At 61.6% G+C, this 27,486-nt stretch overlaps 2 protein-coding genes across 10 annotated transcripts; one reads left to right on the top strand and one right to left on the bottom strand.

The window, feature by feature from the left end:
* The first annotated feature begins 1,236 nt into the window (after window positions 1-1,236).
* Window positions 1,237-13,942, top strand: DBN1 (drebrin 1). Of its 8 annotated transcripts, none has more exons than XM_053663778.1 (15): window positions 1,237-1,463; window positions 5,840-5,895; window positions 6,442-6,554; window positions 6,737-6,811; window positions 6,909-7,055; window positions 7,194-7,271; window positions 7,500-7,651; window positions 7,740-7,803; window positions 10,057-10,116; window positions 10,197-10,320; window positions 11,052-11,189; window positions 11,519-11,689; window positions 12,088-12,794; window positions 13,085-13,187; window positions 13,351-13,942. In XM_053663778.1, exons 1-15 carry the CDS (start codon window positions 1,378-1,380, stop codon window positions 13,419-13,421), a joined length of 2,145 nt encoding a protein of 714 aa, XP_053519753.1. In that variant the 5' UTR covers window positions 1,237-1,377; the 3' UTR covers window positions 13,422-13,942. The 8 variants fall into 8 exon arrangements, with proteins under 8 accessions (XP_053519753.1, XP_053519757.1, XP_053519766.1 ...); XM_053663782.1 differs by having other exon boundaries at window positions 6,909-7,061; window positions 10,057-10,110; XM_053663791.1 differs by having other exon boundaries at window positions 6,909-7,061; window positions 12,286-12,794.
* A 547-nt stretch (window positions 13,943-14,489) lies between these two features.
* On the bottom strand, window positions 14,490-24,952 carry PRR7 (proline rich 7, synaptic). Of its 2 annotated transcripts, none has more exons than XM_037126397.2 (3): window positions 24,831-24,952; window positions 15,219-15,878; window positions 14,490-15,010 (listed from the first exon to the last, which is right to left on the bottom strand). In XM_037126397.2, exons 2-3 carry the CDS (start codon window positions 15,631-15,633, stop codon window positions 14,613-14,615), a joined length of 813 nt encoding a protein of 270 aa, XP_036982292.1. In that variant the 5' UTR covers window positions 15,634-15,878; window positions 24,831-24,952; the 3' UTR covers window positions 14,490-14,612. The 2 variants fall into 2 exon arrangements, with proteins under 2 accessions (XP_036982292.1, XP_036982291.1); XM_037126396.2 differs by lacking the exon at window positions 24,831-24,952 and adding an exon at window positions 24,541-24,718.
* Between the last annotated feature and the right edge of the window lie 2,534 nt (window positions 24,953-27,486).

Here is a 27,486-nt window from a genome sequence, read left to right as displayed (position 1 = left end):
CGCCTCCCTGGGTGGACTAGGCCATTGCTCAGGTTCCATCACTTCCCCTGGGAAGACCAGGAGGGAGACTTTGCACGTGGTGGGAAAGGCTTCCAAGAACTGGGGAGAGGGTTGCAGGGTCCCACTTCAGCAAGTACTAGCGACGCTTCAGGAGGTCCTGCCCCTCGTGCCTACTCGCCGCAGCAGACTCTACTAGGGCCCCAGTGATCCCTGGGCTCAGAACTTTGGGAAATAAAGGTGCCAGGAGGCTGATCCTGCAGTGTCCCTGGAGCAGTCCTGCCCTGGGAGTCTGGGCTGAGAGGCTGCCACTGGGAGGAAGTCTGCATGGGATGGTCCATGCATGGGCCCGAGGTTTGAGAGATAAGGCAGAGGTTTTCCTAGGCAGGTCCTACCTGAGAGGGCCCAGGAGGCATCTGGTAAGGAAGAGGGCGCTCAGTCTAGGGGTGGGGCAGGGGCGGTGGAAGAGGCTGGCAGTGCTGGGGTAATGATCTGGGTTGGGGCTAGAAATGGTCAAGGAGGTGGGGATGGAGAGGTGTGTTTGGGAACTGGGATCAGCATGGGAACAGGATAGGCTGGACTGAGGAGGGTGCAGCTAGGAGCTAGGGATGGGGTGTTGTGAACGGGGTGGGTGGGGGTTGCCTGCCAAAGCATGGGGTTGGGAATAGGGTTGGACTTGGGGTTCAGACGCAAATGGCAATGGACAGTGCCAGGGTGGTGAGGGGAGGAAGTAGGAAGGGGCCTGTCAAAGGTGGGGATGGGCCGCAGATGTGCCACGGGGCAGAGTGGGGGGAGCTGATCTATGAACTGGGTTGGGATGGGGGTAGGTGGTGAGGCCGGCCGGATAGAGATAAATTAAGCAGGGATGGGGCTTGGCCGGACTCAAATTAAGTGGATTTGGGATTGGGACTGGGAACTGGTAAAGAGAAGAATGAGGCTGGACCTACAGAGGGCTGGTGAGGTTGGGGAAGCGGCTGGGTTTGGGGCTGAGGAAGAGGGTGAGCACCTAGGCTGGGGCCATGGTGGGTGAAGGTTGGGGACTCGAGTGGGACCTGCCTCGGGGGCGGAGGGGCGGACCTGCGCGGGCCCAGGGGCTAAGGGTGAGGGGCAAGGGGGCGCCCGGGGCAGGCCGGGAAGGGGGGGCGGACCTCCCCCTGGGCCGGGCCGGGGCGGCGCTAGGACCGAGCGCGGAGGGACGAGCCGGGCGGAGCCAGCGCCCCCCGCCCCCCGCCGGCCGGCTCCCCTCCCCCGGCCGCTGGCTCGCTCTGCTCGCTTCGCCGCAGAGGCTCCGAGGCAGCGGTGGCGGTGACTCCCTCCTTCCATCCCTCCTCCTCTGTCCGTCCGTGCGTCTGTCCGTTCGGCCTCGGTCCGGCCCGCAGCATGGCCGGCGTCAGCTTCAGCGGCCACCGCCTGGAGCTGCTGGCGGCGTACGAGGAGGTGATCCGGGAGGAGAGCGCGGCCGACTGGTGAGCCCCCGCCCCCGCCCCTCGGCCCCTTTGTCCCCGCGCCGCCGCCGCCGCCGCGCCTTTGTTTCCACCCGGCCCGCCACCCGGCTGCCGGGAAGGGAGGGGGCGACCCCGAAATGGTGCAGCGACCGGGGAGGACCGGGAGGGGCTGCCTTTGTGCGCGCCGGGGGAGGGGCCGGGCGGGCCGGGCGGGGCGCTGCCGGCCGCGAGCGCCCTGAGGCCGCTCCAGGCGCGCCGTGGGAGCGGTGGCTCGGCGCCGGCCGGAGGGACTCGGGGTCCGGACGTGCGGCCCGGGCCGCGTGGCCCTGCAGGAGCCCATCCCCCGCCTCGGCCCTGGGGGACAGGTGTGCACGGGGCGGCCAAGGGCACCTTCGCTACCTTCGAGCGGGCGCGGACCGGGCGGGGACGGGGCGGGGACCCAGCTAGCGGAGCCAGCTCAGCGTGCCTGGCCCAGCCTGGACAACCGGCCACAGCACAAAGGAACGCTAGGGCGGGGGAGGAGCTGAGAGGCCTGGGGGCCCGGGCGCCCCGCCCACCCGGGGGCCTCTCGGAGTTGGGGTGTGATGCAAAGATGTTCATTGCCACATGGCTGCCGCCCAGTGACTCCTGCTCCTCTCGCAGCCGCGGAGGAGGCAGGGATCGAGGGGATTTCAGGGACTGGGCGGCTGGGCTGGGAGATGCCCAGGGGGCCGAACTCCGGTCTGGAGGACCAGCTGGGGACCCCGGGAGGAAGCCCGCGCTCACGCAAGCCTGGAGGGAGCTCCCAGGGAGGGATGAGGGGCCGAGTAGATCTTCTGAGCCCTCGGCCCCATGGCCCAGTGCAAGGGGCTCTTGGCTCCCTGGCCGGGAGGAGCTGGGCTGCCAGCACCCTCTTCCCCAGCTGTGGTCTCCCCTGGAGCTCTGGGAGGGGTGGGCCACCTGCTCTGGGGCTGTAATCTCCAAGGTGGTAGGAAAGCCAGGGGGTTCCACACTGCCCCATTCAGGAATCATTTTTCCCAAAACACTCCTCTCTTGGGGCAGGTGCTCATTCCATTTCCAGACCTCTAGTTTCCCTGGCAGGCAGGAAACTGAGGCACAGAGTGAGGGCATGCCTAAAGGACCTCCTTTGGGCTGCCCTTACGCAAGTAAGGGAGGGCACTGTGGTAGGGACACTGACCTGGGGGCTGGAGGAGGGGACAAGTGGCCAGGCATCCGTGCCACAGTACTGCAGCACTGGCGGGCAGCCAGGCCTGCCTGGAGGGATGGACGCGGGAGACAAGCTCCCATGTTCTGCAGGTCGGTCACAGGAGAGGCCGGCACAGGCTAAGTGGGCCAGCAGCCACCCATTGTCCCCGCCCTGCGCTGGGGGCTGAGATCATGGGAAGAGTCCAGGGCAGGTGGCCAGCTTGGCCTGGTGGAGGAACTGGCCTTGGGCTATGATGGCCCCTACCTGGAGAGGGGCCACCGTCCAGCTCAGAGCGCCCCACTTGCCCTCAGTCAAGGAGTGCTGTCTACCAGCACGCCATTGCCCCCGATCTCCTAAAAGCAGAGCCCCGGAGGCCCAGTGCGGGCCACACCACCACCACTGGCCCACCTCGAGCTCAGCAGAGGCCAGGCTCTCATCTCCGTGCCCTATCCATGTGGCCAAAGCTAGTTATTCATCCCTGGCGTGCGTCACCCCCCATCTGGGTTGTGTGTGGGACACACGCAGATGCAGACACGCACCCTCGCACATGCACACATTTGTTTTCAGTCCCAAGGGCCCAGATAGCGTTTGGGGAAAAGGGTGTGAAGATCACATCTTGCGGTGGGGACATGAGTGCTCACAGCCACCCGCTCAAGCGAGGGGTGCAGTGGGGTCTTGGTCCAGGGGCAGACCCCACACTCAGAGGCCGGAGGGGTTGTTGTGGGTAAAACTGCTGCCCATCTGGAGGGGCTTGTCATAGCCCTCCCCCCTGAGTGGTGGTGGTGGGGGAGCTGAGTCCTTGGAGAGGCCTCTGAAACCGACCACGGCCCAGTTACTGGGAACAGGTGACCCAGGAAGTCCGTGTAGTGAGAGAGCTAGTGCTGCCCTGGGTGTGACTTGAATCACTGTGTGACCACAGAAGAGCCTGCTCCTTTCAGGTCCTCTTGAAAAGCAGAAGAGGGGGGTTGGGCCCAGCTGTGTCAGGGACATCCAGGGCTGTTCCAGCTACGACTTCCTGACTGGGACTCTCAAGGGGTCTGCCTGCCCTCAGCCTCTTGCCTGAACTGACCCCAACACCTCTCTGGGGCTGTTCCATTCCAGCCACTGCCTCACTCTGGTCCAGTTTCTTTGGCCTAGATGGTTTCTCAGAGTTTGAGTCGGTATCACAAACACCTACAGCTGTGCGGACCAGGCCGGGTGTGAAGTATGTCTGTTGTTGACTGACTCAGACTTCCTGCCTTCCCCAAGCTTATGGGCAGGGTCTGTCTCCAGGGCTTGGAGCTGGTGAGATCGTCCCTGACTTCTCATGCGTCCTGCCCAGGCCGCCCTGATGTGGTTGAGAAGCACTGGCTGAGTGAGGTCTGGGGCGGGGGCAGAAGCCTCTGCCCAGCCCTGCTGGGCTGTGGGTCGTGGTCCGGGGCTCAGCACAGCTTCCCGGACAGCTGGCATCAGGGCCGTGAGGGGTTTCTGCCCAGGGTGGGCGTGGGGCGGGGGACAGCTCTGGCCTTTCTGTGAAGGGAAGCTCATATGTAAGTCTCGAGGGCGGGCAGTGTCGAAGACATGCTGGCGGCAGGGAGTGGTCCAGCCTGTGGCGCGGGTGCAGAGGTCCAGCTGGAAGGGCAGGTGTACAGCGCACAGCTGAAGGTCTGCTGAAGGCTTTGACCTTAGCTGTGGTTTCTGCCAGGTCAGGGCTGGGGCTGGATCTGGGAAGGTGGCTGAGGTGGGAAGGCCAGGGCTGAGGGGGAAGGGGCAGGGCAGGTGTTTCTGGGAGCAGCAAGGGCCCCCGGAGCCTCCAAGGGGCTGGCGTTCATTCCTGGGGCGTGCGTCATCTGAAGCATTGTCTGGGACCAGGGCCTTGGAGTTCCGCCTCAGTTTCTCATCTGTGGAGTTGAGAGGAACAGACCCTGCTTTTCTGAGGGCCCTTTGTTCCCAGCGGTGGTTTAGGGCAGCTGGACAGGTGGTGGGACAGCTGTTCTGGGGAGCAGCTGCCAGCGCTGGGGCCTGGGCAACAGTTGGGCCAAGAGCTCCCCGCCTCACAGCCCACCTGTGTCCCTTTTGGGCGGGAGGGATTCTGGGAATCGTGTGTGTGTGTGTGTGTGTGTGTGTGTGTGTGTGTGTGTTCCTCGCACTGGCTTGGGCTGACCCCCAGGGGCTGGGCCAGGCCTTCCTTCCTTCCCTCCTTCCTCCTCCCCTCCTTCTCTCCCTTCCTCCCTCCTTTTCCTCTCCCTTCCCTTTCTGTCTTCTTCCTTCATTTCCTCTTTATCCCTTCGTTCCCCTCCTTTCTCTTGTCTTCGTCTCTTCCTCCTCTCCCTGGTCCTTGCACTGACTCCCTCCCTTTCTCTTCTCTGCTGCCCCTCCTTGCCCCAGGCCTGTCCTCTCAGGGGGGTCCTCTGGAGCGCACATCTCAGCCTTCCCTGCCCTGAAATGGATGCTGTGGCACTGCAGCCTGGGGAGAAGAAGCTGGGAAGGAGGAGGGAGGAGGAAGGCGGCTAGGTCAGCTTCCTGGTGACGGCAAGGCCGAAGGAAAGGCTGACACTCTCGGCTGACACTCTCAGGAGGCCAGGGCCCCAGCTGGGGTGGCCGAGAGGCTGGGAGGCCAGGAGACTGAAATCACCCGTGGGCCACCGTCTGTCTGGGCAAGAGTGGCCTGGGTGACCTCATCCACCTATCAGAGAGGCTGAGATGCAGGCCGAGGGCGTGTCCCTGGGGTCCTTTGTGTTCTGGAGCCTGCAGTTGGGGTGGGCTGGTCATGTGCCAGTTGCCAGGTTGCCATGGTTACCAGGGGATGCCCTGATCAGAGTGAGCACCAGGTTCTCTCTCCTCTTTCCCCCACTGTGAGGGGAGGGGCGATGGGTACCCAGACGCACGCCTGGCAACAGCCAATGGGGGACTACCAGTGTGGTAGCCAGGGAACAGTAACCAAGGAACTGTCGCCTTGGAATCTCCATCTCACACCCGCTTGCTGGGTTGTAGGCTGCCAGGGCCGGGGCTTGGAAGACGAGGCACATGGGCAGCAGTCTCTTCCCCACCTGCCCAGGCCCCTCTACCAGCACCCCCTGCCCCCCACGAAATGGTGCCTGGCCCTCTTGTCTGGCAGTGGTGCTGGGCCAGAACCCCCTTCCTGTCCTGCCCTCTCTGTGTCCCTCCTCCTCCCTGGAGCTGTCCCCACCCAAAATTGGCAGTTCTGAGAGCCGCCCCTCCCTCTCCCCAGGGCTCTGTACACATACGAGGATGGCTCAGATGACCTCAAGCTTGCAGCGTCAGGAGGTAAGAATTCAAGCCCTTTGTTTTATTTTATTTTTTTGCTTTCTCCTGCTCCCTTCTCTGGGTGATCCCCCCGCCTTCCCTGTCTGGCTCCAGGCCGCCTCCTGGTCATCTCTGTGCTCTCCGGGTTGAGGAGGCGGAAGGCCTTGTTTCCTGCTTGAGTATGAGAAGACAGCCTCAGAGAGGGAGAGTGACTTACCCAAAGTCTCATACATCCAGGGAGGAGGGGCTGGGCAGGGGAGGCCCAGATCACCCCCACTTTCATGGGGGCAAAGGCTTTGTTTTCCCTCCCTGGCACTGTACCTCAGGAGACATGAGGGTGTGTGAAGAACAAGCGTGTCCTCATCTCTACCCCAGATCACACCCTGGGGAGTCACAGGCAGAGCTGGGTCCTGCCCGCCACTCTTTCTCACCCCAGCACAGAACTTGGGGCCTGCAGGTCCCGGGGCGGCCCGCGGAGCCCACAGGCAGAGTCTTTCTTGGGGTTCCAGGCCCTTGCGGGGTACGGGTTAGGAGATGGGGGTCCTGACTCTCTTCTGATTCCCCCAGACGGGGGCTTGCAGGAGCTCTCCGGCCACTTTGAGAACCAGAAGGTGATGTACGGCTTCTGCAGCGTCAAGGACTCCCAGGCTGCTCTGCCAAAATACGTCCTCATCAACTGGGTATGCAGCTATGGGCCGGGGAAGGGGTGGACGCTCCCGAACAGTTCCCCATCGCCCTGCGCTACCCGCTGACACCACTGGAGAGGACACCCCTGCACCCGTGGGAAGAGAGCCTGGGGCCTTGGGCTACTACTGCCCCCTCTTGTCCATTCCCAACCCCGCCTTTGCTGGATACTTTGCAGGTCGGCGAGGATGTGCCTGATGCCCGAAAATGCGCCTGTGCCAGCCACGTGGCTAAGGTGGCTGAATTCTTCCAGGTGCGAGTGGGGGGCGGGGGTCAGCCACCCGGGGTCCGTTTGCTGGTGGTGGTGACAGGAGGGAGCCATGCTGCCTGAACACACCTTCTCGCCGCAGGGCGTCGACGTGATCGTGAATGCCAGCAGCGTGGAAGACATCGACGCGGGTGCCATTGGGCAGCGGCTTTCCAACGGGCTAGCGAGGCTCTCCAGCCCGGTGCTGCACCGACTGCGGCTGCGCGAGGACGAGAACGCGGAGCCGGTGGTCAGTGTGCGTCGGGCCGGCGGGCCCCGCCCCGGGCTCGCCTGCTCCGCCCCTCTCTTTCCTCAGCTCTTTCAAGTGGGAGCTCTCAGAGCACCCGGCCTGCTGTCCCAGCTCACGCCGGGCTGCTTGACCCCACAGGGCACCACCTATCAGAAGACTGACGCGGCTGTGGAGATGAAGCGCATCAACCGCGAGCAGTTCTGGGAGCAGGCCAAGGTGCGGCTGATCCCGCAGGGTGACCCTGGGCTTATCTCCTCCCCATCCACCGTGGGTCCTGTCCTCTGGGCTCCCCCAGCTGAAGAGTGAGCTTTCTGCCGAGGGGTTCACCCTGTTTTCCCAGAAACCATGTCTCTCCCCCAGTCCTGGGTTGGGGATGGGCTGGAGGAGAGGGGTGCCCCCCCTGCCGGCTCAGGGCCTATCCTGCCTTGGCATGGGTGGTTGCAGAAGGAGGAAGAGCTAAGGAAGGAGGAGGAGCGGAAGAAAGCCCTGGATGAGAGACTCAGGTTTGAGCAAGAGCGGATGGAGCAGGAGAGGCAGGAGCAGGAGGAGCGGGAGCGGCGCTACCGCGAGAGGGAACAGCAGATCGAGGAGCACAGGTGTGCCCGCCCCCACCCCACCCCCGGCAGGTCTGCCTGGGCCCTCCCTGAGGGGTGCTGGCCTGCTTATGGCCGCTTATTGTTTCAGGAGGAAACAGCAGACTTTGGAAGCCGAGGAGGCCAAAAGGCGGTTGAAGGAGCAGTCCATCTTTGTGAGTTCTTAGCCGGGCTCCCCGTCGCCTGGTCAGGAAGATGAGGGTGGTCCCCCTGTTCCTGGGCCTCTCAAGCAGACCAGGGGCTTGGGGCCAGTGCTGGGCATTCTGGGTACTGTTGCGGAGTGGGGTGTCAGGCCAGCCATCCAATCCCGGGGTCTGGCTCCTGGCTGTGCAGAGACCTCCCTGGAGAAGCTTACACTTTAGACTGAAAGAGGAAAACCTCTGTTGGCCCATGCCCTCATGGAGCAGGCTCTTGTATCGCCTCCTGGCAGTGCCTGAGGGGCTCAGGTGGACCGCCCCTGCTTCCTGAACTGAGGGGCTCAAGATCCACCCCCACGCCAGTGCTGCAGAGCTGCGACAGTGCGTCTGGGCTGGTGCGCTGAGCATCTGACACACTCGTGGGTGGTGTCTGCTTCAGAGCAGCCCCTTTGTTCCGGGGGTGCTGTCTGGACCTCCAAACACTGGGGTGTCGAGTGGGGTCTGTGGACTAGCCCTTTGAAAATGATGGTGGACTCATACCCTCTTTGAATGAAGGCCTCCAGTAGGGAGGCCACAGTTCAGGACTGGAGGTGGGTGGTGCTTATCTGGATTGGGACCGTGATGGACATGTGTTGGGTCTTGGGGACCCAAAGGAGCCTCAGGGCTGCACCCACAGGAGATTGGTCAGGAGAAAGCAAGACCCCCTGCAGGCTCTGGCAGTAAGTGGCAGTCCTAGATGACTCCAGTCACGTCAGCCTCTGGGTGGTCGAGGTGAAGGGCAGTTGGTAAGCTCCAGCCTCACTCACTCAGCAAGGCCTTGCTACCACCGGCCTGCCGTGTGCCAGGTGTGAGAAATATGGTGGAGAAGATGAAATTAACCGATGAGCTTATTTTTAATTGTGGCAGAGTACACAGAATACAGTGTGTACCGTCTTAGCTGTTTGCGGACATAGTTCAGCAGCATTAAGTACACTTATGTTGCACAGACGACGCCACTGTTTCTCAGGCTTCTCCGCCACCCTGTGACTGAAACTGTACATCCTCCCCTCCCCCCGGACCCTGGCAGTCTCCTTGCTGCCTCTGTGACTTGGACTTCTCCGGAGTCTCCTGGGTGGAATCATACAGAGTTGTTCCTTCGGTGACTGGATGATTTCACTCAGCGTGTCTTCCAGGTTCATCCGTGTGTCAAACTGTCCCCCTCCTCTGGAAAGGCTGACAGCCTTCCACCAAATCTGTACGCCACACGGACTTTCCCGTTCAGAGCGAGGGCCTAGGGAGGTGGTGTTGCACTAGGCAGGGATAGAGTGCCCGCAAGAGCTGGCGAGAGTCCCATTTATGGGAAGGCAGGAGCCCAGTGGGCCGAGCAGCGGGGGAGTGCGGGAAGAGTGAGGTCAGAGGAGTTCAGACTTTGTTCCAGAAGATGGGAGGTTGTGGTTGCAGGGACAACCCTCCTGAAGGGGGACGTTCAGAAGGGCCATTGTAATGCACCCCAACAGAAAGTTTAAATTTTAGGTGTGTGCTCCAAAACAAAGGGGCCCTGGTACTGCACCCTCCTGTGGTGTTTTCTTCTTCCCGCTCAGTCCCGCCTGCCCCGTTTGCCGGGGCAGCAGGGGATGGGGGACATGATCCCCAAGACAGGAGGGTTCTGATGCGGCGTGTGCCTAGAACAGCTCGTGGGGACCCAAAGAAGGAAACGGCCTGAATGGGGTGGGGTCAGGTGTTTGAGGGGAGACCCCTCTCCCCTGCTGAGTGTGTGTGGTGTGCATGTTCCAGGTATGGAAACTGTCACACTGGTGACTTCAGGCCTACATCTCAGGGGGTGTGGGCAGGTCAGGGTAGGAGGGGGCTGCTGGAGAGGGCACGGTGGCTAGGTCAGTCGGCTTGGGGAGTGTGGGCCAACCACAGGGCGGGGATGGCAGCGAGGAAGCAGCAATGTCGTGATGCTGTGACCCAGGCAGCAGTGAAGGGGGCTCAGTCAGCTGGGTGCCGGGGTAGGAGGTTGCAGAAAAGTTGTCTGTGAAGCAGGGAGGGAGCCTGGGTGGCTCTGGGGTGAAGTGGCAGGAGATGCTGAACTGGGCACCCCGGTGCCGGCCGGTCCAGGCCAGAGACGAGGTACCCGGCTGAGGGCCTTGTGGGTGGCAAGCAGCTGCTGTGTGACAGAGGTGCCATCTGCGAGCCCTTCCTGCCAGATTGTGGAGCAAACATGGGCTCTGAGGAAGCAAGAAGTCCTGGGGCGGGAGTGGTGCCCAGGACACTGGCTTTGGTTTCCAGGGTGACCACCAGGATGAAGAGGAAGAGGCCCAGATGAAGAAGTCAGAATCAGAGGTAGAGGTGAGAGCTGGGGGGACAGGGCAGGTGAATCCAGCAGGGGCTGCCTTGGCCGGGCCCTGATCCCCTCCTCATGCCCCCAGGAGGCAGCAGCCATTATTGCCCAGCGGCCTGACAACCCACGGGAGTTCTTCAAGCAGCAGGAACGAGTCGCATCGGCCTCTGCGGGCAGCTGCGACATGCCCTCACCCTTCGGCCACCGACCAGGTAGTCCCAGGTGCCCCCACACCTGACCTTCACTCCTCAGATTTTGGCCCCAAGCCTCTTTGGCGCTCTCTTTTGGAAGGGAGGCCTTGCCCAGGGACCTCGGAGAAGACAAGGTTGTTCGTCATGTACGCTTTCCCCTCGCCTCCCAGGACTGGGAAGGCTTGCAGAGGGTGGTCAATGTGGGCGTTTGGCTGAGTGGGGTCAATGCTAGAGGCCCCCTGGGCAGCTCTGGCACCAGCTAAGGCACCTCTGGCTGTAGGGAGCGTTCCTGCTGGGCTTGAGCCAGGTCCTGCCTGTGGGCTGTGCCGCATGTGAGGTGGGCTGGCACCCTGGTCCCGGAGCCTGCACCCAGTCTCCCTGTTGGGGTCCTTGCAGCGTCCCCCTGCTGGAAGCACCCTTCTGCTCCCTGTTGGCTGGTCTGAGTGTTTGGCCCTGCGCGTGCTTGGCCTGTGCTGGGGCTGCAGGGATGGGGCCAGCTGCCCCGGGTGTGTGCTTTGCCAAGGCTGGCTGTGGTGGGCGGGCTCCTTCTGTGCGTGGCTGGTGCTGGTGGGCATCACTGGACAGCTTGAGGCTGCAGCCCTGCTTGGCTGTATGTGCGCCCTGGCCGAAGGCGGCTCGGACACCCAGGGCCAGATTTGGGGTGGGTAAGGCCTTGGGGCGGGGGTGGGGGAGACTGACCCTCTCTTGTCCTCTGTCTCTCTCTCTCTCTCTCTGTCTGTCTCTCTCGGCAGGTCGTCCGTACTGCCCTTTCATAAAGGCATCGGACAGTGGGCCTTCCTCCTCCTCCTCTTCCTCCTCCTCCCCTCCACGGACTCCCTTTCCCTATATCACCTGTCACCGCACCCCAAACCTCTCTTCCTCCCTCCCATGTAGGTAGCAGCCTCGGCAGGGGGGTAAGGAGGGCCCCCTTTCCCAGCAGCACCCCTGCCCTCACTCCCCAGCCTGACTGCTGCTCTCTGGTGTCTGTCCCCAGAGCAGGTACTGCCTGCCTCTTTCCCTGGCCCTGAAGGGGCACTGGCCCCCAGGGGCCTGGCTTACAGGGTCTGGAGTTGTGGTCTTGGCCCCTGAGGGGCCTGGGGAGCTCCCAGCCCCCACCCAGACTCCAGAGAAGAGATGCTGGCCAGGCCCCAAGGTGTACAGTCCTGCGTCCACCTGGCTTCCTGGCTCTCACTAACCAGCATGGGGGTTTGTTCCACAGGCAGCCACCTGGACAGCCACCGGAGGATGGCGCCCACCCCCATCCCCACCCGGAGCCCATCTGACTCCAGCACAGCCTCCACCCCTGTCTCTGAGCAGATTGAACGGGCCCTGGATGAGGTCACGTCCTCGCAGCCACCGCCACTGCCACCCCCACCCCCACCAACCCAAGGTGAGTGAAGGGCCCCAGCTGTGTGGGGCCTCTCACCAGTCCCTGTGCTGAGAACCCCCAGTGGCCATGGTAACAACTCCCCAGGGACCTGGGCCACCCAGATTGCACTGCCCTGGAGGTGGCTGTGGCAGGGAGGAGCCCTGATGTGGCAGTCAGATCTGCCCTCTGAGCCTCAGTGTATCTCGTGGCGTGGGAATCGGGCCTTCCTCCCAAGACTGCCGAGCGGCGTGCAGACACATGGTAAAGGGGCAGCGGGGCCCAGGGGCACTCTGCATGGAGCTGTTGGGGGGAGCCTTCCTTCCAGGGGACCACCGGCTCTTCAGTGCACGGGCAGGGTGGCTGCACAGGGCCTTACCTGGCGGAGCTGGTCACCTCTGTCTCCTCCGTTTGTGCTGTAGCAGAGACCCAGGAGCCTGGTCCCCTCCTGGACAGTGAAGGGACCAGCAAGGAGGCCAGAGCGGCAGCCCCTCAGGCCTGGGCTAGCCCAGTGGAGGCGCCCCCTCAGGCACCGGAGCCTCCCCAGGGGCAAGGCAGCCCCATAGAGGACTTCATATTCATGGCAGCTCCTGAGCAGGCCATCCTGGCTACCCCGCTAGAGCCTGCCATAGCCGACCCCACCGCAGCTGACACCCTGGCAGCTGCCGCTGTCGAAACCAATGTTGCTGCTGCTGACACCGCTGTTGCCAACACCGCCACCCCTGCCGCCGCTAGCCTCATCGACCTATGGCCTGACCATGGGGATGGCACCTCCGCACCCCAGGCTGAGCCTAGGTCCCCCACAGCACCGTCAGGTGCCGAGGTCACTCTGGCAGAGGTGACCCTGCTGGATGAGAGGGCTCAGGAACCAGTGCCACCAACAGGTGAAGTCTGTGCCAACCTCCTCAATTTTGATGAGCTGCCTGAGCCGCCAGCCACCTTCTGTGACCCAGAGGCTGAAGTAGAAGGGGAGCCCCTGGCTGCCCCCCAGGCCCCAGCTCTTCCCTCCACTCTGGAGGAACTGGATCAGGAGCCAGAGCTGGAGCCAGAGCTGGAGCCAGAGCAGGAGCCAGAGCCTGAGCCCCACCTGCTGACCAATGGCGAGACCACCCAGAAGGAAGGGACTCAGGTAGGTCAGGGCAGCCTGGTGGAAGGGTCAGAAGTCTTCGGAACTGGGGGACTGACCCTGTGTTTCAGGCTTGCAGCAGTACCCTCCTTTCTCTGTGACCCACATTATTAGGGGGAAGCTTTATGCCATTCCCCTTCCCAGGGCCCTCTGCTTTTGTTCCCAAGGCAGGTATCTTGTTTCCTGGGCAACCATGGAATCAATGGTTGCCTGGGAAACGGGCTCAGGGCCTGGTAGGTCAGCCCTGGTCTTGCTGGGTGGGGCCACAGTGACCTGGTGCTTTTCTCCTGCAGGCCAGTGAGGGGTACTTCAGCCAATCACAGGAGGAGGAGTTCACCCAATCAGAAGATCTGTGTGCAAAGGCTCCTCCTCCTGTGTTCTACAATAAGCCTCCAGGTATTGCGGGTATGGATGATGGGTCGGAATTAGAGTGAGGTCCTGCTTTTCTGTATGGGCGGTACCATCTCCCTAGAGAGTTGGCACAGCTCTCTGGGGTTGGGGGACACAGCTTGGATCTGCCGGCCATCTTCTTAACTCCCCTTCCTTTCCAACACCATAGAAATCGACATCACCTGCTGGGATGCAGACCCAGTCCCGGAAGAGGAGGAGGGCTTCGAGGGTGACGATTAGCAGTGGCGCCCACCCTCCGGCTGCCCTCGCCAAGGCCACCCATCTGCTCCGGCCTCTGGCCAAACGGCCCGCCGCGCCTGCACTCGAAGCAGCTCCGCCTGGCACCCACTCTGGATTCTGGCCCTGGCCGGGGACTTGGCCGCTTCCCCATCCACAGGGCCTGACTTTTACAGCTTTTCTTTTTGTTTGTTTTTTTAAAGTTGATAGGAGACTTGTACAGTTGACTGGTTTTCCTCCCGTTGGTAGTTGAGACGCTGTTGCAAATTTCACCCCCCTCTCTGCCCGGTCCAGATTGTAGCGCTTAGTCCTCCCTGCTCACTCAGCTGGCCGGGGTAGAGGCCTCACCCTGCTTGGGGCCTGGCAAGGGGGGAGCTCTGGTGGGAAAATGCCCCCCACCTCTTTTCCTAGTTTTATGTTTCTTGGAAAAATATCACTTTGTATTCTCTCTCCAGGGCTTCAGATATTTTGCACGAATTTGAAAACATGGCAATAAATGGCTCGCCGGCTCTGGTTCCCTGGGACCCCCTCCCCGCCCTTCTCTTTACCCACCTGGCCCAAAGAAGGTAGCAGGCCCAGCCGGGGCCCTTCAGCTTCCCATCCCTTTCCTGCCCCCTCCTGGGCGGGTCCCAGGCTGGAGGCCTTAGGCGCCATTCAGGTCAGGGCTATGGGTGGGGCCCCGGGGCTTGGGTGGCCCCTCCCTGACTCTTCCCTATTTGCTTGGGTTCCTTTTTCACATTCAGTAACTGTTTTTTGGAAAGCACAAACTTCTGTAACGGGTCGTGCTCATGTCTGTTAATAAAGAAATCCAGATCCCTTTGGGCGTCCTGGGGTGGATCTGGGCCGGGCCCCGACCCCCCTCTTCCCATTTATTCCAACCTCCAAGGCTCCAGGGCCACCCTCACCGCAATCTTGTAGGCAGGGAAGGTGGGGTGTGGTTAGAAGCAGGCTGACCTCGGGTTCAGCTCTGCATCCTCCAGCCACTTAGCTGGAAAGCGCGTTCAGGTGCAGCAGTGGGTATCCCCTCCACTTGTTACCAAACCGGATCACACACCTTTATTATCCTCAAAGTGTAACAAACAGGGTAAGAAATCCCTCCCACCCTCCACCCCCCGCAGTCCAAGGGAAGCATTTAAAAGGCCCCGCAGTTAGGCCAGGAGTCCGCTAGTGGGGCCCGGGTCGCCGGGTGCCCCTCTACACGGCTGTAGTCCTCCCGAACAAGGGGATGGAGACCGGCAGGCGCCAAGCTCCGTGTTCCAGCGGCTCGCGGCTGCTGAGCTCCGAGTCGGTCCAGCTGGGGAAGACCCTGCGGCCGCGGTCCGCCTGTAGGCAGAGTGCAGGGCAGGGCGCTGCGGGGCGCGGGGCGCTGGGCAGGTGCAGCGCCGATGTGTAGCCTCGGTCCAAGTAGAGCGGCTTATAGCTGGGCGGCGGCTGCTCCTGTTTCTCCGCGCTGTCGCGGCGGCTCAGAAAAGGAGTGACGATCTTGCGATAGAGGCCGCGCGTGTCTGTGAGCACCTCGCTGTAGGGCGGTGGCGGCTCAGCCATCAGCACTGCCTCTTCGTAGCACGGTGGCTTGGACATGTCCGATTCCGCTGCGGGGTGGGAAACGGCCCGAAGGCGTGAGGCCACCCGTCCCAGAATCCCGCAGAAACTGTGGCCAGCAGCCAAACCCGGGACCAGCCCGCTCCCTCCGAAGTTGGAGGAGTGCCCCGGGGAAAACCGGCGGGAGTGTCCGCAAGAGCCCTTCCGCGGCCGAGGCCCCGCCCACCCCTGCAGCCTTCGGCGTAGGTAGGCACTCACCTTGGCGGGGGTAGCTCCAGGGACGCGGCGGCACGGAGAGGTGCGGCGGCGGCGGGGGGTGCGGCAGCGCGTGGTGGTGTGCGTGGGGATGCGGGTGTGGCTGCGCGGGCCCGTGATGCAGCAACGGGTGCACGTGCACGTGCTGGTGCGCGTGCGCTGGCACTTCAAGGCGGCCGCGGTGAGGTGGTGGCGGCGGCGCGAGGCCTGGAGGGCTCCCAGCCAGGCTGCCCTCGAGCTCTAGGGGCTCCAGCTCAAGGGCGCGTAGATTCTGCTCGCGGAGTCGCTCCTCCTGGCGCCGTTTGAGGCGGCGGCGCAGGAAGCTGCAGAAGCAGCACAGTAAGACGATGAGCCCCCAGATAAGCCAGAAGCCAGCGAAGCACGTTAGGAACGTGTAGGTACCCTGGGACATAACCATGGCGGCGGCGCGGGCGGCGGGTCCTCGGCTGCTTCACTGGACACTGGGCTCCTCTACGTAGTCCCGGGCCCGCGCCACGCTCCCAGGCACCGCCAGCATCACTTGGGGACCTGCGGCCGGGGGCTGTCCGCGGCGGGCCTCAAGGCGTGCGCACTCCGGCGGGGGGCAGCAGCAGCAGCGGTGCCCGCTCTTTTCCATGGCGCCGGCGGGCGCGCGGGCGGGCCTCACCCGGGACCGCGCGGGACCTATGGGACAGACACAGGGCGCGGTGAAGGTGCGCTGTAGCCCCAGACGACTTCCCTGCCCACGCCTGTGCCCTGCGCAGCCCCGGGAAAGCCTCCTCTGCTGGAACCCCCGCACTCGTCGGGGCCCCGGTGACGTCACGGAAGACGGTGACGTCGCGCCCTGAGGTTTCCCCGATAGGGTTTTCCCGGATCTGAGATTCTGCCGCGGCCGGGGAGCCGAGGGAATTCCAGGCCTGCCAGCAGGGGGCGCAACAAGGCCAGATTCAGCCTCTGAGCAAGGGAAATTAGCTACCCGCATCCCCCGGACACCTCTCCGAGCGGGTTTCAAGCCCCTCTGGCCGACCCCCACCCACCCCAAGAACACTGAAGAGAGAAGCTTCGGTGTGGTTGCTTGGCTGCGGGGAAGGGGTGGCTCACCTAGAGCCCCTCAAGCAGTCACTGGCGCCCAGCTTCAGCCCTATCCGTGTGCTTAGCAGCCCCTGGCCCTCTAGGTCTTGTACCCACTCCCATCCTGGCTGCCCAACAAAGCCTGGAACAGCCCAGCCGACTCCGCAGCCTCCCAGTTGTCACCACTCTTGTAGCGGAGGATTGAGGGGGGTAGTGATTCCTGCTGCTACCGCACGCCACCTGCCTTTGTCTGTGCGGAACGCCCGCCCATCATCAGCCCAGCGTGGGCTGTTCCCTCTCCTCCAGGCGCCTCCGCCCTCCTGCCTGATCTCCGTTCCCTCCTCCTACCCCCAAGTAGCTGCGCTTTGCTCTGCCCTTCTAGCTCCAGGAAGTCGGGTCGCTTCCCCTCAATTCTTTTTCCTTTCTTCATAGGGGAGGAAAAGTAGCTGGTCTTTGGTACCACCTGGTCCCACATTGCTTCAGATGGGCGCTTATCGTTCTGACTCCCCTCCAGATACAGGACTGAGAGGGGAGCCTTGCATCCTAAGAGGAATGTAGGAGGGAACCCTGACTGCGGAGTGACAGGTGGCAGGCGACTGTTCACCACCCCCACAGAACAGAAATGAGCCCTTCCTGAATGCCTTGTACCCAGGGGTTTTCATATGCAACCCTTTAGGGTAACTGGAATTATTCCTATTTTTCACAGAGAAGGAGGAGGTGGAGCAATTAGCTGTGTAGATGGCAGGTGGTGGTGCTGTAGTTTCAATCCAAGCCTGGCCACAAAACCCAACCCCGGGGGGTTGGGGGGGAGAAGGCTGCTGCCTGAGCTACTTTGTGAGCCTCTTCCAGGAGTCCCACAGACACCCCTATCCTCCGCCTGTCCAACGCACACACTTTCAGGCCTGGGGAACGCGGCGGGCCGGAGCCCCAAGATCAGGGGGAGCCAGGCCACAGACCACCCCAGATGGCTCCTGTCTGACTCCACAGCTGCCTTGTGCCGTGTGTCACTTGGTGCCCGTGCCAGTCCCTTTCTCCTGGGCTGGTGAACCAGAACAGACAATGGCAGGAACAATAGCTCCGCCCACCCCCTGCACAACCCTGCCGGGAGGCTGCCATGGAGACATAGCCTGGATAAAAACTCCATGCCGCCAGTCACTAGGAGTTAATTAAATTTGTTGCTCTCCTCGTCCTTAGCCCACAGGAATTTTCAGGAATGCTCTGAGGAAGCTGGCACTAACTAGGAGGCTCCTTGGCCTGCAAAGCAAAAACAGCTCTGGGTCAGAAAAAGGCGCTTCTGGGGCTGGAGGTCATGTTTGGCTGAAGTAGAAATAGACGTACCTGCTGAGGACTGTCTAAGGCCTTGTCCTAGGCCCTTGCCAAGTAGAATCTGTGTGATCCTCCACACCACTTTCTTACTGAGGGGTCCATCTGATACATGAGGAGACCAGCTCAGAGAAGGAAATGAACTTGTCTCAGGTCACACAGCTGGTAAGCGGGAGATGGGCTATGATTTAGCCTGAGTCGGCATCCAAAGCCCATTAAAACCCCTTCCCCTTCCCTTACGTGACAGCTGAGCTGTACATGAGAAGCCTGGTACATATGAGCAGCCTCAGGGACACTGGGCAAACCGGCCAGCTTACAGCCAAAGCATGCCTTCCTGTTCCTTCCCACCAAGGCCCTGGCCCTTCTGGCCACCAGCTCCAGAGTGGGAAAAGGCTACAGGTGGAGGAAACATGGGGTGGCAGCTCCTAACTAGGAATGAAGGACAGAGATTGTGCCCTCAGGGGGCCCAGTGCAGCGGGCCTGACCTTGGGCTGTCAGGCCACACCCAAGACCAGCCGAGTGCCCTGGGGCCTGGCAGCCAGAAGGCAGGAACTACTGCTGCATTTCACCCACTAGGCCACTCTGTCTGAGAGGAGATGTCTCATGGCCGAGCTGGCCCCCAGACCCCACGCTGGCGCCAACACCCAGTCTGAATGGGCAGACCCTGCCTGCGGCCTGCCGCCCGCCCAGCGTCTGGCCCCACGGGAGCCGCGCCATCCAACCATCCCATCTAACCCACAGCGGGTGTGCTCGCTATCCATCTCATCAGGACGTTTGTCCAGGCCTTGCCACACTTGCTCTCTGACCAGGCCAAGCTGTTCAAGGGCTCCCCAAGGAGCACCCCTTTGCTCCTTGGGCCTTTGTCATGCCCCCGGTCAGCCCCTGCTGTAGCCTCTTGTCCACAGCCCCTCACCTTCCCCAGCCCCTCCTGACTGTTCATGGCGCACACCTGCCCCGTGTCTGCCTCCAGCTGTGCTAGGTGCGGTGCCTGCAGATGGACTCCTTCTTAAGCTCACTATTTTATGTTAGTTTTGTTTGTTCCCTCTTTCTTTTCTCACCTTCTCTTGAGTTATTTGAATGTGTTTTAGGATTCCATCTTGACATGTCTGTAGAGTTTGTGAGCATATTGCTTTGTACTGTTTTCTAAGGCCACATGCTCCCTGGCAGCACAGCAGGGGACGAAAGCAAGGCCCAGGGCAATGGGTTTCTTAAACTCCATATCGCCTCAGTCCCCTCTTCAATGACCATGGTGGAGACTGAGCTTATCTGTGCAAAAGGCTTGGAGAGGCTCAACAAACACGAGTGCTTCTGGAGGCTTCTGAGCTGGGGGTGCAGAGGTATGTGTGTCTCCAAGGTCAGACATACCCCGGGGCTGGGCACTGCAAGTCCCGTGGACATCCCGAGGGCTGCCAGCGTCTGTCCCGTTTCACAGAGGAGATCGCTTGGCTCCAGGAGGTGAAATGACACCCAGGATCACCTAGATCTCTCATCCTGGGCCTGACGCACTCCTGCAGCACCTGTCACACTGCCTCTCCACATGAAGAACCCCAGCCCCCCAACCTCAGGCCCCAAAGATCTGCTACTGGGTCCTTTGCAGAGATAAAGGAGAGGAGAGCATTTGATTGCTGTGCCCCAGCAATCAAATCCCGTCTTTATGCTCAGTGAGGCGGGCCTCCACCTGACTGCTTCCTTTGGTCCCCCTGCCACTGCCTTGGCCGGGCTACCTGCACATCTCACCTGCGCCCCTATTACTATGGCCACCACCGCTCTCTCTACTTCTGTGCTGGGTTCCACCCACTCTCCACATTGAGCATTTGCCCCAGGCCCCTCTGGCCCGATCATCCCCCCAGGGACTCCCTGCTGCCTTGGGGCACAGCCCAGCTCTCCAACTCGGCTCAGTGGGAGCCCCTAGAACTGCAGTGAGTGACAGAGCTGTGTGGAGGACTTGTTAAGACAGTTCTGGGCTCCACTCCCAGCGCTGGGACAGGGCCTGAGCGTTTGCATTTCTAACAAATTCCCACTGGTGCTGCTGTTGTGGGTCCAGAAAGCAGATGGTAACAGCGGGCTGCCAACCTGGGTCAAGGCCTCTGGGACGAGCCCCTGCCAAGGCCTCTCCAGCCTTCCCTGTCAGGGCTCCACGGTTCATCCTGCCTGGAGTTCAGCCTCCAGTTCTGCTTTCTCGGGTTGGGGGGCTGCCACACAGCCCCACTGCTCTCGCCCCAGCAGTCACTACTCAGCCTCCAGGCCCCGCCCGTCACTTACCTGGACAAGTCAGCCCAGAGCCACCTCACCACCGCCCCCGACCCCCTGCTGGATGGGAAGCCTGCTGATGTCACACTGCTCTACAGCGGCCAGTGTCTGGCACCAGAGGCTGCGTCTGTCCCTATCACCTGGCACACAGTAGCTCAAAAACCACTTGTTGAAGGAGTGACTGAAGGTGTCCAGTTACCTTTTAGCCGTAGGGACAAGGAACACCTCGAGAGCTGGGACTGATCCAGTTAGTTCCTGGGAACTGTTAGCCATTCACCAAAATGTCACTGAGAAGGGAGCCACCACCCAGCTCCGGGCCCTGGCAGGCAGTTCTGTACACTTGACCTGAGCCACGAGGCTGAGAAGCGACGACAGGGTGTTCTGTAAGCAAGCAAGGGCCACATGTCTACGTGGATGAAAGGAAAAGACGCCTCGCGGACACTGGCCAGGGTCTGTGGTGTGGGCAGGGGAGACCCCAAGACGCTGGGGCTCTGGGTCATGAGGTTCGCTGCCCTTGAGGCCAGAGTGGAGTGACACTGACCTACTGAGGTCAAGTGGAGTGACAGGGGACACTCAGACCAGGGGACAGAGGAGGGAGGGGAGTGTGTGTGAGGAGTGAGGGTGGGGTGGAAGACTGGCTGTGGGGGGGGAGGGTGAATGGTGACAGGTGGAGACTTGACTTGGGCGGTGAACGCACAGCACACGTAACAGATGATGTGTTGTAGAACTGTACGCCTGCAACCTGCGACTTTATTAAGCAATGTCACCCCAATAAAGTCAATTAAAAACAAAGAAAATGTAAATAAATAAATATATAAATAAATGGTTTATAGTAAAAGAAAAGAAAGTGGCTGCTGCTCTGGCCAGGTAGCTCAGTTGGTTAGAGCGTCACCCAGTACGCGGAGGTTGCGGGTTCGATCCCCGGTCAGAGCGCACATGAGAATCAACCAATGATGCATCGACAAGTGGAACAGCAACAATCGATGTTTCTCTCTCTCTCCCTCCCTCCCTCTCTCTCCAAAACCAAAGTAAATTTCAAAAAAATTTTAAAAAGCCCTGGTTGGTGTTGCTCAGTGGACTGAGCCTGGGCTGCCAACCAAATGGTCACTGGTTCGGTTCCCAGTCAGGGCACATGCCTGGGTTGCCGGCCAGGTCCCCAGTGGGGGGTGTTTGAGAGGTAACCACACACTGATACTTCTCTCCCTCTCTTTCTCCTTCCCTTCGTCTCTCTCTAAAAATAAATAAATACATTCTTTTAAAATTTTTTGAAAAAGAAGGAAGCGGCTGCTCACCCGCCCTGTGTGCCCTGCACATGCCAGGATCCCACTGGCTTCTGCACATTCACTATCTCGGTGACACCCAGGAGGTGACTGCTGCCATCCCCGCTCCACAGACCAGGAGCTGGAGCCGGCTCAGGCCCACGTGGTAACAACTCCCAGGTGACTGCGAAGTCCACTGTCCTGGCAGGAAGGGCATTTCAGGAAGGCACTGGGGACACTTTTACACTCCTCCCTCCCCGAGACAGATGAACTCAGGCCAGAGGGATGATGGGTACGGTGCCAGCTGCCAAAGTCAGCCAGACGCGAGGCTGGCCAGAGCCTCCTTCATCAGAATGCCACCGAGAGGGGAGCCACCACCCAGCTCCGGGCCCTGGCAGGCAGTTCTGTACACTTGACCTGAGCCAAGAGGCCGAGAAGCGACAGCAGGGTGTTCTGTAAGCAAGCAAGGGCCACAGGTCTGTGTGAGTGAAAGGAAAAGACGCCACGCGGGCACTGGCCAGGGTCTGTGGTGCGGGCAGGGGAGACCCCAAGCAGCTGGGGCTCTGGGTCCTGAGGTTCGCTGCCGGGGTGGCCAGAGCTACTGGTCAAGTGGAGTGACAGGGACTCAGACCAGGGGACAGAGGAGGGAGGGAGGAGCCCAGGAACCCAGGGCTTGGGGAGCTGCAAACAGGATGACACAGCCTGGCCCAGGGGCTTGTGGGCGCAGAGGTCTTATGTGGGTCCAGGACTAATGTATTCAGATCTGTCCCTCCACGGGGGCTGGCCACACCGTGAGGATGAAGACAGGGTGAGGATCCCCTCTCCTGAGGGGCAGCCAGGTCTAACACAGAGCACTAAGTGGGTGGGTGGGTGGGGGCCTGGGTTCAAATTCCGCATCCGCCCCGCCCCATGGGGCGGGGCAACCCATCCTAGCTCCTCCCAAGGCTGAGCTGAAGGCTCTTGCCTGTCACACAGTGATGGTGCCTGTGGTGCCTGGCCGAGTGAGGCAGGAGCAGAACTGATGAGGGAGGTGAAACACACGGCAAGACCACCACGCACAGCTGCATGCGACCCACCAAAAGCCAGCTCCCTGCAGCCTCAAGAGGTCTGGAAGCCAGACCGTGGCACCACATCTGCACGAGCGGCGGGGGGGTGGGGGTGGGGGGGGTGTCTGGCAAAAAGTGCCACCACTCTGCTGTGGACCAGGGGTCCCCGCCTCATGACCAGCAGGCTGGACACGGTTTAGGGGTGTGTTTGTTGGCCCACAATCGATTTTCAAAGATTAATTAGTTGTCAACATTTAGAAACCAGGAGTTTTTACATAAAAGACTGGATTTCTGGCTCGTCTTGGAAACCGGACTGCCTGGTCACACCTAGTCCCCATTCTCACCGGGCGAGTGACAATGGCTGAGCAGCTCCTTGGCACTCCTCACTCATCGCACTCCCCCCTGCACCCTGCGGGCTCTGGGTCTGCACCCACTGAGCTAGACTGAGCACCCACATGGGACAGCCCCGCACGGGCCACTCTTCGATAAATTCCTTCTCACACAGCCAGGCTGCAAGCCGATCAGGCCACAAACTAAGGCTTAGGCCCCTGGGTTTTCCCAGGGCCCTCACTGCTCGGTCTCCTCCCCGGAGAGAGAAAATGGAGGGAGTGAGGGAGGGAGCCAGCCCGGAAGCAGACAGAACACCTGAGGAAGCAAGAATCCGGCTGATGGGTCTGGAAAAAGGCAAGGTGTGCCAAGGCCAGAAGGATGGCATTTGCTCCCCGGCAGTGGGGGAGAGAAGGTTAAGAATGCCCCTCCCGAAGGCTCTACAGTTCTCTCCTGTCTGGCTCACAAGAGATGTGTAGCAGGAAGAGAGGCTGTTCCACCAGAAGTGGCGCTGGAAACCTCGCTCCACAGCGACTGGCTCTGTGACCTTGGGCAAGTCACTGCCCCCCTGAGCGGCAGGAGTTTTCAGTTCTACAGTGGACATTCGAACTTACCTCACATCACTGTTGTAAGGATTGGGGAGGACGGGGGTGGAGCCCTTGCCCCAGGTCTCACACAGAGCGAGAGCAGAAGGAAAGGGGCCTGTGAACAGTCCCAAAAGCACTGCTGTCTGTGGGGTGGGGACTTGGGCCTGGCTTAGGGCACCAGCCATCCATGGGCTTCTATGCCAAGGTCTCAAATGCCCAGGGTAATGGTCACCTCTGGTGCCACGACATTTCCCTAGATGGGAAAGGAAAGCCGAGGGTGGTGGCTGTGGGCTGTGGTCTGTGGTCGGGGCTTGTGGTCAGTAGGGGCTGGCATCTGCTGAGTCAGGCCCAGGAGAGCCGGCTGGAGGGGCAGTTGTCTCCCCAGCACACTGCTGCTGAGGGCAGGTTGGCAGGGCAGCCAGAGGTCACTTCCTCTGACCCACTGCCGTTCTCCCAGAGGAGCTCCCCTGGAGGTCCGGGCATCTCCATGTGGCACTGGCCTGCTGGCCAGCCTGCACGCCTGCCACCCAGTACAGTCTGGGCTTTGTGCTCAGACAAGAAAGGGACACTTGTGATTGAGACAAAGGGCCAGGGCACTCCCATCTGGCCTGAGGTTCAGCTTCCCGGGGTCAGCAGTGTCCTTTCCTCTGCCCCTGCCCACACTGCTCCCATCCCTCCCAGGAGAATGGCGGCTTGGAACGTGGAGCAGAGGCCTACCACCAGCCCAAGCCTCGTTTGGCACATGCTCTGCTGTGAGGATGAGGGATGCGAGCTTCTTTCGTCTCCCAGGGTAAGGAATATCATCTCTGCAGCACCCAATTTGGGTTGGGCCATTTCAAAGGCAAGTGATGGCGGGGGAGTAAGGGTGGCCAGGCACAGACCCCGGACCCAGCTTCCATGCCACCTCCTGCCACCGCAGGCCAGGGCGGCCCCAGGTTTACAGCCACCCCAAGAGCCCTGCTGCGACGACTGCAGCCACGTGGGAGCCAGATCGTGCCCACGGGGCGCTCGCCCCCAACTCCCACCATCACCGGGCTGTGGAGGGAGGCACACCAGACGAGCCAGAGAGGCCAAGTTAGCCCCAATGGAGAGGAGTCCCAGCATCCCCTATCCCCCTGCGCCCTGGGGCTGCGGCCCCGCGTGGGGTGGGGTGGGGGGAAGGGTGGGAGGGAGCGTCGCCGCCCCGCAGCCGCGTTGCCGGGGAGTGCAACCCCGTTGCTGTGGCAACCGTTTCCAAGCGAACCGGTGGCTGCTCGCGCCCCGCTCCGTCTCCCTCGCTCACTGGCGCCTTTCCTTTCTCTGCCTCCCTCCCTCCCTCCCTCCCAGCGGTGGGGCTTGGGGGAGGGGCTGGCCAGGGCGGGGGTCCAGGGAGGCGACCCGGGTCCGGGGTACAAAGACGACTCGCGGGAAGGGGCCGACCCGGGGACAGTCTTCCGCCCGCATTCCGTGTCCACCAGCTCGCTGCCGCCGCGGCGCTACTCACGGGCCCAGGCATCCTCCTCCAGCTCGTCTTCTGGCTCCGGGAGAGCGGCGCGGGGCCCACGGACAGAGCCCCCGGCCGGGGGAGGTGACGGTGGCCCCGGGGAGCTGACTGTGGCAGCGAAGGCGGCTCGGAGCGAGGGGCTGGAGCCGCGGGGCGCGCGCACGGGCGCGTCCACGGCGCGTTCTGAGCCCGGCGTGCGCGCGCGCGGCCGCCAGCAGAGGGCCCCAGCCCCCCGCGCCTCCAGCGGAGGAGACGGTTCCTTGAGCCAAAGACAGAGGACCCACACCCACCTGCCGCGCCGGGTTCCCCTTGCATAGGGAATGCGCTCAGCACGCCTCACCCCTTCTGGCAACAGGCTGTCTTGGCCGGGCACACTCAGGCAAACCCAGGGCACGCAATCGGCCAAGCACACGTCTACTCAGCCAAGCAGCTGAGGTCCAGACCACACACACACACACACACACACACACACACACCACACACTACACACCCCACCCACCCCAGCCCGGAGAGCACACGGAAGTCCCGGTATTGGTCGCGTGCCGACAGGGACTGCACTCATGCAGTGGGCACGGTTGGAGCAGGCAGGTACACCAATGTGGTGCCAACTCAGGAATCCAAAGCCTCCTCCCAACTCTAGTCTCCTCCCACTGTGTCCCCAGCAAGTCTACATCATCACATGGTTACTTAGAAGTAGCAGGAGGACAACCACATCGTTGGCCTCCACAGACCGCGCTCATCCCCAGCAACAGAAGTGAGTTCTAGCGAGGGTCCCACTGTCTAGGCTGAGCCTGAACCTGGCTGTCTACCAGCCTCTGAATTGGGTTCTTTGGTTCATGGGGGAAGATCATTGTGTCCCAGGGATGTCATCGTGGTGGCCTGCTCTCGCGATGCACAGTGGGTAGGTTTCCAGTCTGGTTATTCAGACTCCTTGGGGTTGGACTCTGGCCCAGCAGGGCAGACGTGGTTGCAGCACCTTCCTTCTGGGAGTTGTGCCCTGATGAGAACTCAGCCTGTGACTAAGACCCCAGAGCTGTCCCAGTCTGGTTCCTCCAGTCTATCACCTCCCCCCCCACCCCCCCTTTTTAACAAACATTTTCTAACTTGCAACCAAGGACCCCTAACAGCCCCACATCACACAACTGTGTGTGGGAGGCACATGTGTGCACAGTGGGTGTGAGCCCGGCCCCACCTAACTGCATGGACTGAGAGTGGGGGGTTTCCCAAAGGAAACTTGGGGTGTTTTGTACCTGCTGGGTAGATGCCTTCCACACGAGGCCCTACATCCGTAACACAGCTTGCAAAGCCCTGCCTGTCTCACTGACCTCCATGGCAGCCACTCCCTTTTCCCACCTGCCTCTCCACCACATCCCCAGCCATCCTAGACTACTAGAGGCCCGGACCACCCAGACACATCCAGCCTGTGCCCTGGGGGTCACCAACCCTGACTCCTTTGTGACCAAAGGGCCTCCCTCACTGGCCCCATGGCAGTCCCAGCCCTGCCAGATCTTGAAGTCTACCGTGCTGCTCCCACTGGGTCCCACTACTCCTGTGTCTGCCTACCAGGCTGAGCTCCACCCCGGCAGGGGCCCTGTCCCAAACTCCCAGCCCCCACCTCACACTGGACGGCAGGGAGGGGAGCTCAGGGGAGGCTTGTTGAGAAGCGATTCTGGGAGTTTCCTCTGCAGAAACGGTGCAGTGAGCTTTAGGGCAGGGTGAACCCCAGTGAAGAAGTTTCCTGGGTGTCTCCCTAGCCCAAGGGGGAGCTTGGTGTGAGGTCCGGACCCATTGCAGGTGGTGTGCCCCAGGGTCCTTCCTCTTCAACTAGCACTCACTCACCTGCCCAGGTCTGGGCTCTCAGCCACTGCATATTGATCCCTCCCAACTGCCCTCCCTTGAGCTGGAGCAGAGAGGCAAATGCATCTTGGGCCCCAACCTCAGGGGCAAGATCCAGCTTCATCTTCGGCTGGCTTCCTCCACCCTGCAAGTGGCCCACCAGCTGGAAGAGTCAGCAAGGCCCTTTCCGTGCCACTCCCCTCGAGTTAACAGAAGGGGTGGTGCACACTGCACTCACCACCCAGAGCTAGGGCAGCAGAACAGTCCGAGTGGGTGCTTGGAGCCTTCTGGCCGCCCCTGACAGAACTGTCAGCTTGGTAGCCGGCACCCACTCCCCTGGTAGGTGGGAATCTTGTCAGTGACCTCAGGGTCAAGGGGTGGGGTGACTGGCTGCTCCAGTGGTTTCTCAGAGCTGCCTTGAGGGGCTGGGTATCACCTCCATTTTCCCAGACACAGGATAGGCCTGTGTGAAGCCAGTTTGATAAGTGAGCAGGCCGAAACTCAAACTCGTAACAGCGAAGCTCATGTGGCCTCTATGGCACGTGGTACCCAGCATATAGGCAGAAATGAACCCTCATGGTGGCTCCTGGGCATCCCAGAGGTGCCCACAGCTGGCCCCCACATGTGCCTGGTACACCGGACTCCCAGCACCACCACCGTCCCATCTTCACCTGGGCCCACCTTCTGCTTCAGGGGCAGGGCAGAGTGGTGGCCCTGGGCCAGGCACCCAGCAGGTAAGACAGACTGGGCAGGTGTTTCCAATGGCAGCTCCCACCTCGCTCCCCAGGCTGCTCCAAACCTACCGCTGAAGGCCAGGCCACCATGGCCTGCAGGGGGCACTGCGGCTGAACCCACCTCTGGAGCACAGGGCCAGACCCCAAGCCTCTGCCCTCATCCCATCCACAACAGAAAGCTGAGAAACCAGGTGAATGAGCTCAAAGGCCACCAGGGCTGGGTGTCCAGACTGGAGAACGCAGCTCAAGGCCCAGCTCCTGGGCCGCCCCCAGCAGGCCTACCTCCAACCCCTTCAGGCTTCCAAACAGGGCCAGGGAAGCAGGAAGACCCCAGGGGGCACCAGGAGCAAGAAAGAGGCAGATGGGCGCTGCTGGA

The sequence above is a fragment of the Artibeus jamaicensis genome, unplaced genomic scaffold (genome assembly GCF_021234435.1).
Source record: "Artibeus jamaicensis isolate MK-2021 breed Jamaican fruit bat unplaced genomic scaffold, CSHL_Jam_final contig_1085, whole genome shotgun sequence".
Taxonomy (NCBI): domain Eukaryota; kingdom Metazoa; phylum Chordata; class Mammalia; order Chiroptera; family Phyllostomidae; genus Artibeus; species Artibeus jamaicensis.
Note: the sequence above shows the minus strand (reverse complement) of the source record. Positions and strands in the feature narration are given on the sequence as shown.

Coding starts and splice junctions, on each gene's coding strand:
- DBN1 (XM_053663774.1), top strand. CDS start 1,378: ATGGCCGGCGTCAGCTTCAGCGGCCACCGCCTGGAGCTGCTGGCGGCG. Junction 7,062..7,193: donor ACGCGGAGCCGGTGGTCAGT/GTGCGTCGGGCC, acceptor TTGACCCCACAG/GGCACCACCTATCAGAAGAC. Junction 10,117..10,196: donor AGTCAGAATCAGAGGTAGAG/GTGAGAGCTGGG, acceptor TCATGCCCCCAG/GAGGCAGCAGCCATTATTGC.
- PRR7 (XM_037126397.2), bottom strand. CDS start 15,633: ATGGTTATGTCCCAGGGTACCTACACGTTCCTAACGTGCTTCGCTGGC. Junction 15,011..15,218: donor CTGGAGCTACCCCCGCCAAG/GTGAGTGCCTAC, acceptor CCCACCCCGCAG/CGGAATCGGACATGTCCAAG.